This window comes from Gobio gobio (assembly GCF_949357685.1).
Source record: "Gobio gobio genome assembly, chromosome: 14".
Taxonomy (NCBI): domain Eukaryota; kingdom Metazoa; phylum Chordata; class Actinopteri; order Cypriniformes; family Gobionidae; genus Gobio; species Gobio gobio.
Window position 1 is genome coordinate 36,905,126 of NC_137107.1, and position 19,932 is coordinate 36,925,057.

General features: G+C 39.1%; 2 protein-coding genes across 4 annotated transcripts in view; one reads left to right on the forward strand and one right to left on the reverse strand.

Annotated features, from left to right (window-relative positions):
- Positions 1 to 13,887, forward strand: part of celf4 (CUGBP, Elav-like family member 4) — a gene marked incomplete at its 5' end in the record, with an annotated part of 104,350 nt that extends 90,463 nt beyond the window's left edge. Inside the window, 7 exons of the mRNA XM_079834941.1 lie at positions 2,259 to 2,411; positions 2,834 to 2,944; positions 6,064 to 6,126; positions 6,282 to 6,359; positions 8,533 to 8,676; positions 11,706 to 11,901; positions 13,750 to 13,887. Coding sequence (XP_079691067.1) covers positions 2,259 to 2,411; positions 2,834 to 2,944; positions 6,064 to 6,126; positions 6,282 to 6,359; positions 8,533 to 8,676; positions 11,706 to 11,833 — 677 coding nt within the window. The 3' untranslated portion in view covers positions 11,834 to 11,901; positions 13,750 to 13,887. The remainder of the gene's footprint in view (positions 1 to 2,258; positions 2,412 to 2,833; positions 2,945 to 6,063; positions 6,127 to 6,281; positions 6,360 to 8,532; positions 8,677 to 11,705; positions 11,902 to 13,749) is intronic.
- A 2,851-nt stretch (positions 13,888 to 16,738) lies between these two features.
- Positions 16,739 to 19,932, reverse strand: part of kiaa1328 (KIAA1328 ortholog) — a 32,601-nt gene continuing 29,407 nt past the window's right edge. Inside the window, exon 11 of one of the 3 annotated variants that reach the window (XM_079834961.1) lies at positions 16,739 to 18,269. In XM_079834961.1, coding sequence (XP_079691087.1) covers positions 18,062 to 18,269 — 208 coding nt within the window. In that variant the 3' untranslated portion in view covers positions 16,739 to 18,061. The remainder of the gene's footprint in view (positions 18,270 to 19,932) is intronic. The other 2 variants (XM_079834963.1, XM_079834962.1) reach the window with 2 other exon arrangements.

Below are 19,932 nucleotides of genomic sequence, written 5' to 3' on the forward strand. Positions count from 1 at the left end.
ATAAACTTTTGCTGATAATTTACTCACCCCCATGTCATCCAAGATGTCCATGTCTTTCTTTCTGCAGTTGAAAAGAAATTAAGGTTTTTGATGAAAACATTCCAGGATTTTTCTCCATATAATGGACTTCAATGGGCTCCAAACGGTCCAAGGTCCAAATGAGCTTCAAAGGCAGGGCCGTGCAGAGAGTTCTTCAGGGGCAAGGGCTCAAATGTAAAAAAGGGGCAATACGTAAATATATATATATTTATATTTATCCTTATGCTCATCAAGCCTGCATTTATTTAATCAAAAATACAGAAAAAAACAGTAGCCTAATATTGTGAAATTTTATTACATTATGTTCTTTTTAACTTTTTATTAATCAAAGAATCTTGAAAAGAGTATCACAGTTTCCATCATTGACATTAAATCCTCATATTAGAATGATTTCTGAATGATCATGTGACACTGAAGAGTGGAGTAATGATGCTGAAAATCCAGCTGTGATCACAGGAATAAATTATATTTTAAATTATTTTAAAATAGAAAACCATTATTTTAATAATATTTCACAATATTGCTGTTTTTTATCAAATAAATGCTGGCTTGATGAACATAAGAGACTTTCATAATGCTGCATAATATTCAAAAATGGTAATATAATAAAGTCCTTTCATGTAACCATTTCCCCAGCCTACTCTTCACATAATAGGCCTGTAGGTGGCACTTGGTTTTTGTTAACTTTGATAGTTTCATGAAATAGTAAACGGTGTATCAATATACATAAATACAAGTGAATTTAACACTTACCATTAATGCGACTTTTGCTGCTGCTGCTGTGGTGTTGTGCAGGGATTTGTTTGTTAAAATCCATTTTGTCAGTGATGCAATTTATAAAATGAGACAAACCGCAGGAAATCGTTCCACAAATGTTAGTTCGTCTGTCCATGTAATTTTCAACCGATTTATGAATAAGAACAGAAAATTACCGCTCCACTTCACATCGCCCAATGGAATTTGAACTTGCTTTGCCAGATCACGATTGGTTGGTGTATATACATTACAAACGGGCATTGGTGAATTGTGTAATACTTGAAAATATATAATATATAGATTTGTAATTAAATCAACACTTTAGCTCTCATTATGGATGAAAAAAAAATATTGGTTTACTTTTTTTCCCGTAAGGCCACACACTCTCTGAAAGGACCATATTTGGCTCGAGAGCCGCTTCCGAACAGAGGAAAATCAACTGTCAATCAAAACGCACGCGACCCATAGCAACGCGTTATGGTAACGCCTCAACAGAAATTGTCCGACTTTTGAGCCGTTCGTTACTACTGTATACATTGTCATGTTATAATAATCACATTTATTTAGTTTTATTGACCACGATATTATCATTGATATTTGTCTGAGAAGGGGCACTTTTGATTCATTTTGAAAAAGGGCAGGGGCTCGAGCACCCAAAGCCCCCCCCCCTCTGCACGTGCCTGTTCAAAGGGCTTTAAACGATACCAGATGATGAATAAGGGTATTATCTAGCGAAAGGATCAGTTTCTGCGAGAAACCGAGCAGTATTTATGCTATTATTTTACCTCTTATCAGACGAACATGATCATCTCTGAGCTCCGCCATAACTTCTGCTAAGTGAGGTCAAAATACGAGCGTGGTCATAGATGTATACGTAGATGCCTCATTAGCGCCTGCACGGATCATTAGAATGAAGATTCTACGATCGATATATCTTTGACCACGCTCAACCCTGTTCCATCAACTGTTTGGTTCCCCATATTCCTCACGATATCTTCTTTTGTGTTCAGCAGAAGAAAGAAACTCATACAGGGTGAGTGAATAGCAGGAGAGTAAATGATGACAGAATGTTCATTTTTGGGTGAACTATCCCTTTAAGTCTTTTAATTATTTATGGCTATCATTTTGCCATTTTTCTCTTCTTTTGATGATGTTTAATCACATTGGTTTAAACCAATCACAATGGAGACATGACTCTAACTTAATCGGATTTCCAATCAGAGGATTCGAAAATCCAATCTGAAGATTTGAAATGTTAAATATTGGATGCAAGAATAAATGTATAATGCAAATAATAAAAACTTGTTGAAATTAAAATGTAAAAATAATAAAGGCATGTTTTTCACTAAAGAAACACACAAAAGAACAATATTTATAATGCACCATTATAATATAATAAACAGCAATATTTACCTACATATATTTTTGTCTAAATCATCAAAAAGAAATTCCAATATTCTCAGGTGGAAGCACGCCCCCTGGCATTACAGCTCCCACGGTGACCAGCATTCCATCTCCAATCAGTGTCAACGGTTTCACAGGGCTGCCTCCTCCTCAGGCCAACGGCCAGGCCCCAGCGGAGGCCATGTTTACCAACGGAATCCATCCTTACCCAGGTACTACACACTCATCCAGATATACAGCAGAACTATGGCGGATTTTAATAGCATGGAACTGACATAAATTCGTCACATATAACGTCATATTGTCTATTCTGATGATTAATGTCAGCTCTGGTTTGTGAATTACAGTACAATCAAATGTTATGTTTGTACATAAAGCATTTTATCTTGTGCACTGTTTAGGAATATAAGTGTTCTTCTATTTGATGACTCCGCAGCCTTTTATTAAACACAAAAACATGTTATTAAATATGTTTCTCGAAGCTACTTTATCTGAAAAGTGTGTTTGGAGTTGTGAAATGGCCAGCGGTCGGCTGTCGGCTGTCTCAGCGAGAGTCTGTGTGTGTTGTGGAGTGGTATTCATGTCCAGTGCCACAGAGAAAAGCAAATGCCTGTCTCCCTCGGCTGTATCCCAGTTTTGCAGGAAGTGGTGTTTAGGGAAGACTCGGAGAAGGGCGGCCTGGGCGTGGCACAGAGAAGTTGTTTTGGGGTTCAGGGAAGCTGCTTCCTGTCGTCTCTCTCAGAAGGTATAGAACTCCCTCAAACGTTAGTGTTGTATTACTGTGTGTGTTTGGTGTGTGTGTGTGTGTGTGTGCATACAGTATACGGTAGACAGAAAGACGTGAGTAGTTTCTTCATGTTTGTTTGGTGTCGTCAGCTTTGTAGAATGACTTGTTGTTGTTGTAGTGTGGCTATAGCTATATGTGCATGCTTCGTATTTGGCAGATGCTTTCATTTAAAGTGACTCGCTCAAGGGCACGATGGTGTTAGCTCACGGCTTCCGGCGTTCAATCCTACAACCTTTTGGTTACCAGCCCAGGACTTTAACCATTAGACTACACATCAAACCTTATTCAACTCTGTTCCCTTTAAAGGGATAGTTCACCGTTTACTCACATTCATTTTAACATTTCAATTTATATGCACCAAAAGAACTATACATAATTAACAGCAATATTTACCTACATACATTTCTACTCAAACAATCAAAGAATCTGTGGTCCCCTTAAAGGGATAGTTCACCAAAAGAAAATCATCATCCTCACTTTCTTGTTCATGCTTTCATATAACAAAAGAATATATTGACATGTATGTAATACAGAAATTGTTTTATAATATTACCTGTATATTATTCATAAACCTTCCATTTTCCACAAAAGCCTTGCAACAAAACAAACATTGCAATATTACAGTTATACTGAGGTCATTTTCACTACAGTCAATAATTCAAATACACAACGGTGCTAGTTGCATTTGTATAAAACAAGAGTGTGTTAGTGTGATACTAGTGTGAGAGATGTGAAAGTTGCATTGCTTTCAGCCACCCAGGTGAGCGGTCTGATATATAGCATTGCCATGGACAATGGCGTATATTAGGAAATATGTGACGCCTTAATAACGCAATTGACCAATCAGAATCAAGTTTTCCAGAGAGCCGTGTAATTCACAGAAAATATACGTCACGTTCTTTTATATTCATACTTATTTGGAACAGCATGAGGGTGAGTAAATGATGACAGGATGGATTTTGGCTGAATTCTCCTTGCTTTTAGCTCTTTCCCCGCCAGCATTTATAAAAAAAAAAAAAACTCCCAGCCACCGCCAGCATTTTTGATAATTTTCACAACAATTTAATGGCCCCCAGGATATTTTGTTGCATGAATATCTGAACATGCAATATATCAAAAGAAGATATAGAGCCTTTGCTTTAAAAAAAAAAAAAAAAGATAACATCATGCATTCCTTTTTATCAACTCTTGAATGTGGTTAAGTTTCATAAATAAAAAAGCAACATTTTGAACAAAGTAGTCTTTTAAAAGCGCCCCTTACCGTAACAGTGAAAACACAAAAGCCGGAAAATGGGTCAATGACATTGTCTCAGGAGCCGTTTACAGAACACCGTTTTCAACTTAAATGTCTTGTGCATTTCGGCCATTCATTAACACGACAACTGTGTTTTGGGGGCCTGAAAATGCAAGCTTTTGAAAACAGGCGTCTCCTGCTGCGTTCACACCGAACGCAAATAGAGCGTCAAAATCTCGTCTACCGCGTCTAGTTTGCCGCTTGAACATTTTGAATCCATTTGAATCCGTATAAATCGAGCGTTTGAAGCGATATAGACGCGCGTTCAAGGCGCTCCAGGAGAAATATGTCATAAAGCACCACCCTGCCTCTTTTCATTTTCATTAAAAAGATATATTAAACATTAATAGCCACACAAATGTGGTCCAGGCAACGCACTACTGCATTATCTTCACTGCATGTATATTTAAATATCCTTAAAAAAATAAAGTTATGAAACTTCTCTTTGCCCTCAGTCAAAACGATTTGGCAGACAACAAATTATTGATTCATGACACCAAATATCGCCCGTTAGATCTACACAAGACAAACCATTACAGGACATCAGAGCCAGCGGCAAACGTCAGAAGGACAAGCCGAGAAAAGGCTGCTCTCACCGGGGTTAATGAGCGCTGAGCGCCCGGTGATCGCCTGGATCTCACATCTCCAAAAACGCAAGATTATGATTTTTTTTAAATAGGCGCTCTCTTTATAAAAAAAAACACAGATTTGAGCTTTAAACAACTACATTCTCACCTGAAAAAGTCTTAAAACTACATTTTGTGACACAATAGTAGTATTTTTAAATTATGCAGGGTTTCTCATCACGTCACTTTACCATGTGACAGCAGCAAGCAGGCTCCTGAATGGTTAACGCGGTGCGATTTGATGCCAAAGTTCCGATTTTTCAACTCGTCAGACGTGAATTCCTTTCAAACGTGTGAATGCACAAAAAGCACCACTCGCGCAAGACGCTCAATTTGCGTCCATCCATCGCGCCGTGCGAAATGCGTCTATCGCGCCGCAGGACCTCCAGACACGCCTTTCCATTGACTTAACATTGAAATCACTCGCTCCTGACGCTCTATGCGCGTTTGGTGTGAACGCAGCATCCCAGTGTAAACAACAAAAATTTAAATATGTAAAATCGGTGACATCATCCTGCGTATTACGTGTTCAGTCTAGGCGCGTAGTTTCTCTACAAAGTGACATCGCCAACTACTGGCCTAGCATGCATAACACAGCGGTTTTAGTCATTTTCGCGGATATATGTGAACGGGGATCGTTTTGGCGATCAAAGGGATCACTGTCATGTAAACGTCCCCTCATAAATGACGGGAACTTCCATCAATGGCGGGGAAAGAGTTACTCACTAGGCCATCAAATGAGCTCTGAACGCACAATCCAGAGCGTGGATGTTGCAGTATTTACCTGTAAGTGTTTTAGCAGCGTTAAGTTACCAGGCTGTAAGTATGTGTATCGGTGTTTAGAACAGGAGAGTCGCGGGCCGGGACTGAATTGCCTTTATTACTGTGAAAGCTCTCAGCTGATTGATGTGCCGTGTAGAGCTGTAGATCTATATTGTTCTCCATACACTCTCCGGCTGTCTTTCCAACTCTCGGGCAGCGGGGAAGCTTGGCAGGGTCCCGCGCGAGCGCCACAGCTTAATTGTTTGGGGGTGAACGGTGAGGGGGAGGGAAGCGAGGTAAGCTCATTCCCGGCGCACAGCTCTGCCCGAGCACACTCAAACGCACTCGGTGACCCCGGCTGTGTCTGTAACGCTCTTGTCTCTCTCTTTCCGCAGCTCAGAGTCCCACTGCAGCAGACCCCCTGCAGCAAGCCTACGCTGGAGTCCAACAATATGCAGGTCTGTCACTCAAAAGGAGGCCGTTTGTGATTTTCCTGCTTCCGAGTTAATAAAAAGTGCATGCACTGTGTCCACGTGTGCTGGAATAAGAGGTGTGAAGTGCGTGCGTGCGTGTGTTATCTGACACATTGGCGTGTGTGTGTGTGTCTCAGCAGCCTTCCCCGCTGCATATGGACAGATCAGCCAGGCCTTTCCCCAGCCGCCTCCCATCATCCCTCAGCAACAGAGAGAAGGTGAGTCAGTCAGATATGTCACCTGTAAGAGTGAAAGATTCTACCTGGTCACTCTCTGTGACATTTTCCGTAATTGTCTTTTCATAGATGCTCTATTAAAGTGAGATTTTATATATTGATTGTTATGTGTCGCTTATGCTACCGTTCAAAAGTTTGGGGTCAGTAAGATCCTGCAAGGATGCAGTCAATTAATCAAAAGAGACAGTAATGACATTTATAATGTTACATACGATTTCTGTTTCAAATAAATGCTGTTCTTTTGAACTTTCTATTCATCAAAGTATCATGAAAATATGTATCCACAAAAATATTAAGCAGCACAACTTGGTGATTTACTGTCTCTGATGATTGACAGGCTGTCACAGATCCACAGAAAGTAAGTTTAGGAAATAACTTAAATAATCTTTTTGGCTGACTCCATAAAATATTATACTCAAGATTGTGGTTTCATCTCCCTCCAGTGGCTGCTATAGTAAACTATACAGGACAGGACTTCAACAAACCAGTTTTTTTTTTCTCCTGGTGAACAGTGGCACATTTCGGCATGGGCGGCAACCGGGGACGGCCCAGGTCACCCATGCCTAAATGCAATTCAAGCTAGAACTGCCACTGCTGGTGAAAGTTACTAGTACTTTACAGTAAGAAAGACGACTTGCAAATGACATGATGCCATGTTCATTATTTGCCAACTGTAGAGTTTCTCTTCTGTACAGCATGTGTTTGAATGCACAGATAAAGTAATGTTAGTTAATGTTAGGACACATGCAGGTTATTTTTAGACTATGGGCGCCATTTCAGTCAGTATACAAAAACACCCTAGAACACATTCCACAACATTATGCATATAAAAGTAAAATAGCACTACTTAGTACACATTTGGCTGACCGTTTTGATTGTATAATGACATATTGCAGACTTGTATGCAAAATAAATTCAGCAATTAATTCACTTTTTTCTGCATAAATTGCATATAAACAGCCAGCATATGCTGCAGTTATTCCCATTGGATGGTGGACTGTGGTCTATGGTAGCCTGGTCTTACCAGACTTTCGTACATTTCATTTGTATAAAGAGTCTGGCCACTCTCCATTGACAAGCGTTGACTTCCTTGAAGGCGGGTACTCTGTTGAAGTTTAAAACTATTGGATCTGCTATAACCAATCGCTAACTTTTGGTTGTGACGGGGGTTTTTACGCGGGTGGTGGGAGACGGACGGCAATAAAATCACTGACTAGCCCCTGTAAATGATGACAATACCTTCCGACCCCACGAGAAACAATCACCGTCCGAATAGGGCTTCAGCAACTCCTTCACCACTAACGGAGCGAGCTGGAAAGGCTTTAACTTCTGGATATTCGGCAGTGGTGCCACAACGGAATGAATGACTTCGCTCGCATCTTTGTCCGCCGACATTACTGAACTACAACTCAAACTAGCGCATGACATCAACGTCATCGTTTTCCGCCACTCCCTCTGTTCGCTGATTGGACCGGTAAAAATTTGTTCGGAGAAAACCTAAAAATGTACCGCAGTCCCAGACGGAGTACTGAAGGAAAATGAAAATTGAGCGGAAGTACGTAGGAGGGCAGAGCCAGGCTAGGTCTATGGTGGTCTTAGATCAAATTCATCACAAAAATGTGAAAAATTCATTACCTGAGCAGTGATTTCATGAAAGTGATCCGTGAACTATGTCTTTGTCAAACCAAGGAGTTTTCTTTATCCTGATGAGAATTTGAAGAAGCCCAAATCTCCAATAATCTTTTGTAAACTAATTGTAGCTACACTTAACTGCACCTTTTGGTCATTTAAGGCTCCGTTTGAAGGAAGAGCTAATCTAAAACACCTTTTTCAAGAGTGCCTGAAGAACCTGGAAGTGCCGCACCGAGTATTTGTTTTGTACACTGTTTGTTTCATCTGTTCAACTTAAGGAGAGAATTGCTACTTTCAAATGCCAGGGCAACTGCTCAATAAAGAGAAACGGTTTCTATAGTTTCTTTCTTTGGCAAGCCAAGTCTAATTTCGCCATTTGTGTCTTTGTTTTGCCGTCTCTCTCTTTATTCCCCTCATTTCCATCTATTCTTTCTGTGCTCCCTTTCTCTCCTGTCTAACCGCTTCTCTAATCTTCTGTATTCCACAATCCTCCTTGTCTTTCTCTCTCTTTCTCTGTCTCCAGGGCCGGAGGGCTGTAACCTGTTTATTTATCACCTCCCTCAGGAGTTTGGGGACGGCGAGCTGATGCAGATGTTCCTGCCTTTCGGTAATGTCATCTCCTCCAAAGTGTTTGTGGATCGGGCGACAAACCAAAGTAAATGCTTTGGTGGGTAAAAATGATAAGACACCTGTGAAGATTATTCTCATTCCTACTCACACTATTAACATTTTTACCTCATTTCTCTACCACAGCGACGCTTTCGAATAAAGCCATGTGCACACCGTGTGCTTTTTGCTACTATTTCGCCATCTGAGAAACATTTCGGTGATTGTTGGGCTAAATTAAGATCGCACATGTTCATCAAAAATCTTTACGATGAATATTAGCTTCCAACAAAGTTCTTCTAGTGTCCGAAATGTTGGGTCTCTAGAACTGACCATCTAAAATGTGGATGATGGTAAAACATCTTCCTTTCAGTCATACTATATCAAAACGCCCTTAGCAGTCTATTACAATTGGGGTTTGTGCAGTTTTGAGTTTTGTCCAAACTGGTGACACAAGCAAAGTAGAAGCTAATATATATATTTTACACCTAAAATGTCACTGAAGTGTCAAGCAGCAATCGTAGAGGACAGGGGGGGAAAAATCCCACGGTGTGCACCTGGCTTAAGACAGAAAAAAACGAATGAATGGAAAATTATAGGGAAAAAAGAAGAGGATGTAGTGTAGCATCTTTATGTCTTTAATCAGCACGGGACACGAGGCTGTAGGGGGGAACTGCAGAAGCGTGTTCGTGTGTCCCGCTTGTGACTAATGTGAACCTCTATATTTTAATTAGCGCTATCTGAAGCTTCACTGGCTCCTTGACTTATCAGAGGCATCCCATGCATGAACAAACACAACGCTATTCGATTTCAACTTAATATAAACGCAGTTAGCGGGAGGTGTTTCAGAGACTCGCACGTGACGATTTGAAATGCTGAGCCAGCTGAAACGATCACAATACCTCCAGACAGAGTGAGAAAATAGATGAGAAAATGAAAGGAAATAATTTGCGATGAAATGTACATGTGTTAACCGGCAGAGTTTGGCTGTCATTGCTAAGACCTCGAGATCAGATTGAAGCTGATTTACACTTTATTTCAAACCTATATCAGCTACATGAAACTCTTTTAAAAATAATAATAAATAATGCATTTTTGTCATTCAAACTAAATATTCTGTAGGCCACAAAATTTTTGTGAAAATGTAAAAAATGCTGGCGGTAGCTGGCAACACTTTTAAAAATAATAATAAAAAATAAATTTTTGTCATAATTCAAGCTACCTTTTTAAGTAGCTACTTACAAATTAACAAACAAATAACAAATAGCTAAATGAAATTTGCTAAAAGGGACAACATTTCATAAATACCCCATAAAATCAAAGCTTTTTGTGTTTTTTAGTCCATGTTTGTTAGCATAATAATAAATAATGCATTTTTGTCATAATTCAAGCTACCTTTTTAAGTAGCTACTTACAAATTAACAAACAACTAACAAACTACCTACATGAAATTTGCTAAAAGGGACATTTCATAAATACCCCATAAAATCAAAGATTTTTGTGGTTTTTAGTCCATGTTTGTAAGCTTCAAAACTATCAATATGCTAGCAAACTTTGAAAAAAATATTAACGATTCATCTTTCACTACAGAGATTCTGTCCTATAAAATTTGATTTGTCTCGCATAGACGTTCTGCTTAAAAAGGGAATATATCAACACAGCAAGCAGTATATCAATTAAAAACCGCTTATGGCATGGTTGCGTGCATAGTAGAAATACAGTTTTCATTCAAATTTATTTGCCATTTTTAGGAGACATTACGTTGATGTAATCAATATTTTAGTCCATTCTCCTAAAAGATAAAAATAATATATATTATATAATATATCAAATATAATATTATAATAAATTACTAAATATATTATTATAAATTATATATTTGTGATTAATAATTATTCGTTAGCAACAGATGGCCAAGCTAACACACATTTTGAAAAACTTATGACTGGAAAAACTATGCTAAACTACTTCCGCGCTACTAAAAATGTAGTCTTGTAATGTAGTCAAGTTATTAGGCTTTTGTACTCAGCTATTTCCCAGCATGGTTGCTCATGCAGTGGAAATCCAGTTTTTATTCAAATTTTCGTGCTTTTGGTGTTTTATGATACATTAAGCTATCTGAACACTAGCAGGTCAATTATTTGCAATTTTCTGTATTTTGCTTGTTATTAACTCTTTCCCTGCCATTGATGGAATTTTCAAGCAATCCATGTTTCCACTGTTATACAGTAGGGCCGCTATTACGCATCTTCTGAACGAGTACAGAATCTCCGAAATAAAACACAGGAGAAAAAGAAACAGAAACAATTGATAGAAGCATTGCTTACACATGTAAAAAAAAATCTAACGTTACCGAAATGAAATGTCGACCCAGGAAAAAGTCTAGGACTGTGCAAGCTTTGGAGGTGTTGATGGACTTGATGTTCTCAATCTATGTTTTCATCACCCTTCTGAATCCGATCCAGACAGTTTTTGACAACATTTTCTCAGCTTTTTGTTAAAAATTTTACTTTTTTAATGAAACTTTCAAGCAGAGGCCCTGTTCTTTCTTTTGATATATTGTATGTTCAGATAGTCAAACAAAATATTCAGTAGGCCACAACATTTTTGTGAAAATTTTAAAAATGCTGGCCGTGGCTGGCAACTTTGTTTAAAAATACTGGCGGGGAAAGAGTTAAAAAGGACCTCTGGCTAACTTCTCGCTAATTCTAGGAGTGACCGGATATTGTGTTAGGTTTTGCATGTTCTTTGTGCTTCTGATTATTGTGTATCAAATGTATGCTGTTGTATTGTATTGATTGACTTGATTGTGCATATATGTTGAATGTTAAACATGTATCTGGTAAATATGTGTCACGATGACTTAAGTAAACTTGTTTGATACCCTTTCCCTCCTTTCATTTCACGTTCACCTCATTCTTTCTCATAAAATCATTTCTGACCTCTCCGTGACCCGTTTCTCACACCCCCTCCGACTCCACCTTCCCTCAATCCTATCTAACGTCCATCTGTCCATTGCATTACCTTCTCATCCATATGGTTCTAACCTGTCGCCCTCTCTGTCTCCATCTTTCTCCTTTCATTCTCCAGGCTTTGTGAGCTTTGATAACCCGGGCAGCGCTCAGGCCGCCATCCAGTCCATGAACGGCTTTCAGATCGGCATGAAGAGACTCAAAGTGCAGCTGAAGAGGCCAAAGGATGCCAACCGCCCATATTAGCCCCGTCCCTCCCCCCGCCACCCCTGACCCTGGGGGTGTAGGTTGCCGCTGCGCACAGGGAACGACAGGTCAGCCAAATCACCTTGGAGCCAAAAGACACACACATACTATACAAGTGAAAAAAATGGTTCCATCAAAACTGTGAACTGCTTCATTTGAAAAGAATTAGCTCAAAAGACCGATTCGTACACTGTCCTTGCTCTGCACAATTCAGTAAATAATAAAAGAGTCTTTTTTCTTACCGATATGTAGTTTCATGTCGACTTTAAGCCTGCAGTATAACAGCATATGATATTAAAAAGGACCGTGGCAGAGGGGGAAAGATTAGTCATCTCCATGTTGCTCATATCATCTCACATCTCCTCATCTAAATGAAGATGGAAAATCAATGCTGTGTCATTAATTTACCCCGCTGATGCCTTTTACTGGGCCAAGTTATTACCTACTTACAAAGCTAGTGAGCCATCTCCGCCTCTGTAGACGACACAGCACGGCTCCTGCACTGACCTGATACATTAAAACTCTTCCAGACAGCCAAAATCATTTCGCTAATCACTGGTTTTGTCTTGTTCTACAGTAAAAAATATCTAAACGTCCTTAAAAGAATAAAAGAAGCAACAATTAAGAAAATGATTTTTTGCAGTGGATAAAGGCCCCATCAAATGATTTGAACAAACAAGAAGTACCATTTTTTTTTTGTAATAGCCTTAGTTTAGTAGCCCTGTGATTATACAAAAATGTGTATATATGGCCTTGTGAAAAAGATAATGTTGACATTTTTGAAAAATGGACGACACACCTTCACTCTCTTCCGTTGTAGTAAGTGAAGCCGCCAGTGTCCAAATATGCCGCTGACATAATGAGTCACGTAGTAGTGAGTGCGAAGTGGAGCTCAAGGTCCCACCCATAAACTGTTCCCGCCTAATCAATCACACAAACTTTTTGGTGAAATAAACAGTTATGGAAACGTAGAAATTAAAGTTAAAGCTCCAATTGCCTTCCGAAGTTCCCGAAAAAAGTCGGTTGGTGCCACAGAGACTATGCTCAGAGAAGCTGTCAATCTCAGCTGTCCAACATAACGTCACACCCCCATTTCTATAGCTTTAAATAACTAACTAAAACCAAACTTATTTAAAGACCGAACACTTATCAGCGTGATAAAAACTGCCTGAAATGACATTTGAAGTGTAATTTGATTGTTTAGTTTGTCTATGTCCCATTCGATTGCATGGAGAGGGCGGGGTTTATGAGCTATACTGCATCCAGTCACCTGGGGGCGATCGAGACATTTTGGCTTCACTTTTCAGGACTCATGTGGCACGCTTGATCCGGACGCATTTTGCGCGTAGTCGTGTCCGCACAGCTTTCAAAGTATACTCAGCCGCGGATGGCTGAGTTCGACACATGCGCAGTACAATTGTTGTGACTCTTCTGTCGCACTGTTCACGCGTTCTCAAAAATTGGGCCGCACGCTGACGGGTTGTATGAACGCCTGCGAACCCTCCTGATGGCGAAAATTACGTCACACAGCTGGTATACTTTGGACTTCAAAATTAATAGACATGGACTAAAAGCCACAAGAAGTGGCCTTCAAAGCCGCAATGAAATGGAAGTAGCAACAGATCTTTTCTTCCGTATTGTGACATGCATATGAGCGTAAGGTCTTAAGGCGGGGACTTGGTTCTATCAATCAGCCGTTGATTGGATTTTGGGATGTGGGTGTGTGCGAGTTTAAGCATACGTCACCAGAGAGAACTCTGATTTTTTTTTACTGGAAGGTCCAGTTATGATCATTTGATTAATTGATTAAAATTTAAAGAAACATGCGTTGATGAATTGCATTCAGAATAGATGGGGTGATTTTTCATTTTGTGCCGACTTTAAATGCTTCTGTTCTTTTTGTGTTTGCTTCCTAGGTTTTGTAGAGCTGGAACACATGTTGATAACATGCCAAATGTATTTGAAAACACAACAGATCAAGATCATCGGGGCTGGGGATACAGTACAGCTGAAGCAGGACATGAGGAGGACGTAGCCGCGTGATATACCACCACCACCACCAGGCTCAATGGACCTTTTTGGACTTCAGTGTTTAACTCAGGGGAGCCGCGGTGTAACTGGACCATACCGTACTCCCTTCTCTGAACCCCCGAGCCCTTATTTTGCAGGACCACAGGACACATTACTGAAGACCAACACAAAAATATATATATATATATATATATTTAAAAAAAGAAAAACAATGTAAGCCCTCAGAAGGCTCTGAATCTACGAATAAGTAGTATGGAGGAGAAAAAAAACACTTTTTAAAATTAAGATAGACTTTTAGATGGAAATCATGTAATATTGAACACGTCTTTGGGAAAACTTTTTAAAGAACTGTTTTAGAAACCAACAAAACGGATTAAAAAAGAACAAAACAAAAAAAACTTGAAAGACAGAACTTTTTGGAAGGATGTGACAATTCAGGACACGAACTTGCTTCGACTCGGGATGGCCAACTTTTTTTTCTTGGAGTGCCTGTCCGTTTCCAGGGGCAACGGCTGCCACAAACCGCAGCCTCCGTCCGCTGGGAGACTTACCTGTCATTCCTTAGTTGTGTAGGGACCAAATGACCAAACCTTTTTATCACAAATGAAATGAAAAAAAAGAGAGAAAAAAAAAAAAAAAGACTCATACCTGTAACATAATCGGACCACTGCATCTCTTGCTGTGCCAATCGGTTAGAGTTGTATTTAAAAAAGATATATGTATAAAAAGAACATATATGACTATATGCATAAATGCATACATATAGATTGCTGATATGCTTTTGAATACTGGCAGAACTATTTCCGATGGTCCGTCGAGGCCGTTCACTTCGCTAGTTTACAATTACTGCTCAAAATGAAGAATATTTATTTTTATTTCTCTTCTAGTTTTTCTCTGTGGTGAGAGAAAGGGTGCATGGGAAGGGTTGTTCCATAATGCAGCCTTACCTTTTCTATCTTATGTCCTGACCTTGTAGTTAAGAGACCATCTTAAAGAGGTTTGAGATAAACAATCCTGTTTATATATAACGTACATACGATATGTATATGCATAGCAGACGGCTATAGCAATATGTATTCATATTTATGCACTTGTACAGCATATATATGGATACATACGATATTAATCCCAAAACCCATATATGTATTTATATGCATATATTTTATATGTGTGTATATATAGAAACCGGCTATTCAATATGTAGAGCTGTAATTTTTTGTAGATTTAAGCTGGAGTTTGAAACCTCTGCTCTGCTTTGGACTTTTACCACTGGGAAGAATCTCAAATCGGCAGCTGCAATCTGCAGGCATTCCTCGCGATCCGATATAGCGTTCCGCATCCGCCAACACACACACACACACACACACAAGGGAAAGAAAACTGATTCAGTTTGTGTATATATGTGCATATGCTACTTTCAAATGCAAAAAGGCCTCCTCTCGTTTGAGAGTTTAAAGAGAATCAGGATCGTTACGAAATAGTACAGAATACGGACATATCTGCAAACATTCGCGAACAAACGACGTTATTCACTCGAACACGCGCCGTCGAATCGTCAGCAGTGCGTCCGTGCACCTGGCAGCACTGTGCTACGACACCGCTAGCAGCCATTCATTATTATGATGATGTCAAAACAACGGAAACACTCGACTTCTTAATAAAATAAAAGAAAGAAAAAGAAACAAAAAAGACAACTACTATAGCTACAGCGAACAGCAAAGCCTTCAAATATTTGTTGACATGACGACAAACTTGTGTTGTGCAGCTTGACACCGCCATTTACAGATAGATATACACCCACTCGACGTTCTGCTTACGGTTACAATGAAGTGGGCATTATGTACGTTTTGCACAAGCATCGTCAGAATCCGCATCACATTGCGTGTTTATGCGCAGCTTCGGAGTTCTGACCGATTGGCGGGAAGTTTTTTTTCTCCACTAGGGTAGAGGACGGAACGCGAGATTTAGCATTTCTAGCTATTGCAAACGAAGGACTTTCATTTTGGTTATGCTTTGCAACTGCTCTATTATACAAGATGGCACTATTGTAAATATATGATCATTTCAGAGCTGGTTAATTTGTCTGTACAGTGGGGGGTGGGGGTTGGGGTAAAGCAGTAGTCAGTTCACCTCATTTCGAAGGGGAATTCAGTTTCGGGTTCCGAGAATGTTGCATTTTGCCTTCTAGATCTTTCCGACACATGATCATTCAGGTATTCAAAGATCGTTTGCGATGCATTTTTCAGTGTCACCTGTCTTTCTCTCCCTTTCTGTCTTCTGTCTCATGCTCATCAGCTCCCTCCGTGTTAACCGTTTCAGCTGCAACTGTTTACATAGCAATCTGGAAATGTAGAGTTGACAAAACCAACAGGACAGAACAGAAATTTTATTATAAATATATATAAGTATATACATGAACTACTGAATATACTGTAAATGTTTTTTTCTCTTTTTTGCTCTGTTCCTCTGTATATAGGTTTGCATTGCATATTTTATAATCTTTTACTTCAATCTAGAAGGACTGGATGACTAAGAAAATGACATTTAAAGACAAAAAACGAAACACTGGATTAAAGCAGGTAAACTCTAGTCCTTAGAGATGCATTATGGCTGGAAGGTATTTAATCACGGAACGTAAGAAGAGCCAATCAGATTCAATCCTAACATTTTAACACAACTGCTGCCAACATGCGTATTTATTTGTTCATTTATTCAAATGTCATTTATTTATTTATCGTTTCATTGGAAAAACTAATATATGTATTTTTTATCTTTTCAATGGTTGTATTTTTTTATGTTTGTAACCACACCGGATATCATTTTTTGGTCATTTTAAACGATGCTTTTTAAAAAATATATTTTTTACATGTATTTGTATTGTGAGACACAATGGAACAATGCAACTGGCAGAATCAGGGTAAACCTTTATGGAGAATGTAGAACTCATGAAGGACTGGTGTCAAAAGTTTTTTGCTGCACCTGTTAGAACTGTGACTGTCTGCTGTTTTCCTCTGTTCTGCGATTCCATGCGTCTGTCAGAACTCCGATTTGCTTCACTGCTTTTTCAAACACTGGAAAAAAAAGGAAGAAAATCTGCACTAATCCATCAGACTCTCAGCAACTCTTGTTTTATAGCCTTTCTTCATTAGCACTGTCTTCAACTCATCAGAAACGGTCTGAACTTACAGAAACAATGCAGTAAAATGGGGTAAAAAAAAAAAAAGAAAAGAAAATCTGACATTTTGAGCACAGGTGAACGCGTGCTGGGTGGTATCTGTGGATTTTTGCCAAGCCTATCACAATGAGATTGAGCTGTACTAGCAGTCGGAGTGCTGCCGCAGCTCCTGCCCTGTTCTCAACTCCTCTTTTCTCTGGTCCCTAGACTCTCTTTTGTAATTTTACTGAATGACGCGTTTCCGCTTAAGCCCAGTAATAAAGCACAGTGTAGAATAAAGCAGCATTATGCTTGTCCCATTTCCTGCTGTATGTCTATACAAGCCTTTTTATAAGTTGTTTTTATCTCTTTCTCTCTTTTTATGGATTTGTGGCACGACTGAGGTACTCTGAAACCACTTCAAAAGGCGGAGGGTTTGCACGCACACACACACACACAGGCGCCTCTCTGAAACTTTCTTTACAACACTTCAGATCAAATTAGGCCAATAGCCCTGGAGCGATGTTTGGCTGAATCCCATTGCATATACCGGTGCATATACCCAGATCTAGTTTGAAGTATCAAAGCATATACGCTGCGTTATATTGGGAAAGTGAGGGGGACACTTAAAAAAAAAAGGGAAAAGAAATATTAATTAGTTAATATATGCAGAAAGTTTGTTGACTCATGATTTTGCAGGGAATGCATCTTATTGACTAGTCGCTCTCATGGAAATGTCTCATTTCATCACATGATAGTAGGATTGCACATTACAGATTGCAGCAACTGTTCTTGGGAATCTCTTTAAACATACGTTGCCTTGAAAAGCCTCTAGAATTTTATGGAGCTGCTGCCCAACCATCTGTGATGGAATAAACACCACCGTTTATTAATAAACGTTTTATTAAGGCAGAAATAACACTTGAATATGTTAAAAAATTAAGACCGTTATTTCAAGACACTAAAACGGCAGAATTAAGAGCACATGAATAAATGATCGTTCTTATATTCCAACAAATAACCCGAGTCGCCATTACAACCCTTCAACAGATGAAAAAGATGTCTTCTAAGATCTCGCTCTCCTCCAGGTCTTGCAAAGAGGACCGACTGGGGCCTAGAGGAGAGAAAAGGGTCTTCTGAGAGGACAGAGGGGCGATGAAACTCTTCCGGGATGAGGGGTTGATTCGGTACCTCTCTGGATTGGATACAGGGCTAAAAATGTCCAACAGCTCCATCAAAGAGTCATCCCACCTAACAATGAGGGAAATGTCACAATTATTTTATACACCAGAACAGAAATGGACAAGTGGGATTACATTTTTTCCTATAAAAATAAAAAAAAAACCATGATAATTTAAATACTGCTCAGAATGCTTCAGATTCCCCGACATAAAAACCACATTGTTGCATTTGACTACACAACGGAGTTCACAGGCTTTGAAACATGTGGCCTTAGGGTGGATATGAAGAACAAGCCAGCTCATTTTTTTCCTCTAGTTTGGAAGGAAAACTACGAGAGCTGAGCGAGAAGATAAATAAATAAAAGAATAAATAAACAAAGATTAAGCTAATAAAGATTCAACCCCTCAGTCGAGGTGCTTAATAAATTATTCATCGAGTACAGACGTGCACATTTCAGATATAAAACATGAATTCTTAAAGCACGCTCCACTGATGCTGCTAACATAATTCACTGCTCATTCTAAACAGCATTGATTTGCATCCATGCAGCAGAAGGGATGAGTGGGTATTCATACAGATGTGTGTGTGTGTGCCTGAAAGGGATCTCGGCTTCTATGAGAGGCAGAAAACGGTGCCATCAACAGAGTGCCTCTGACATATGAAAGCAGTATTTGCTTCATGGCCATGATAGTGGTGACACTGAGAAACATGCAATCCACGATTTCCTTCGTGTCAGACACTTCTTGGGTCTGAAATCATAAAAGTATCGGCCAACTACACCTGAACATTTTTTCACAGAAAGGTAAATAGAATTTAAAGCTTGGCAACACATTGATTGTTCCAAACCATTATGGGTTTCTTTCTTCCAATGAACGCAAAAGAAGATATTTTAAAGAATGTTGGTAATCAACGGTAGCCATTGACTTCCTTAGTAGGAAAAAAATACTATGGAAGTCACTGCATAATGTCAACTTTACCAACGTTCTTTAAAATATCTTCTTTTGTCTTCAACTGAAGAAAGAAATGTGTTGCCAAGTTTTGAGATCACTCAATAACATATTCTTGCATTCAAATATGGTACATCAAGACGTGTCGCACCTAATTTGAGATCATCAAACATCATTGGTTCTCAGGTGTCACAACTGATCATTACTGACATCATACCAGAGACAAAGCGCATAAAAAAGTAATGATTTTGAATTAATATTTCAGCCTGTTTCTCACAAAAGTTACCGTAAGACTACAGAGAAATACAGTGAATGCAGTCACATTAATAACATTTCTGTAAAATTTCTTAAGGTAAAAAGTTCCATTGTCAATAGTGTAGTGATGCATCTAGTCGCTTTGAAACCAAACAGCTCAACACACAATCCGCTGCAAAATCTACGTAGGAAAATCTTTCGCCCTCACGTAAAACACGCAAGCAATTCTATTGAAATGACTGGATTTCGCCCAAGCGAATTTGCCAAACAACAGTAAATGTGACAGCACCTTTATGGTCCTTTTTTTCATTTTTGCATGGAAACAAACATTATTACATGGATCACAATATTTTTTAAAAAATTACCGAAAGAATATTTAAAATCTTACGGGTTTGAAACAACATAAGTTGTCAATACTTTCAGGTGAACGATGCCTTTAAAACCTAAAATGTACCTACTCCCACCCTTCTATAATGTCTATTTCAGTCGACCAGGTAAGGATTGAGCAAACTGGTGAATCTCTGCACAGG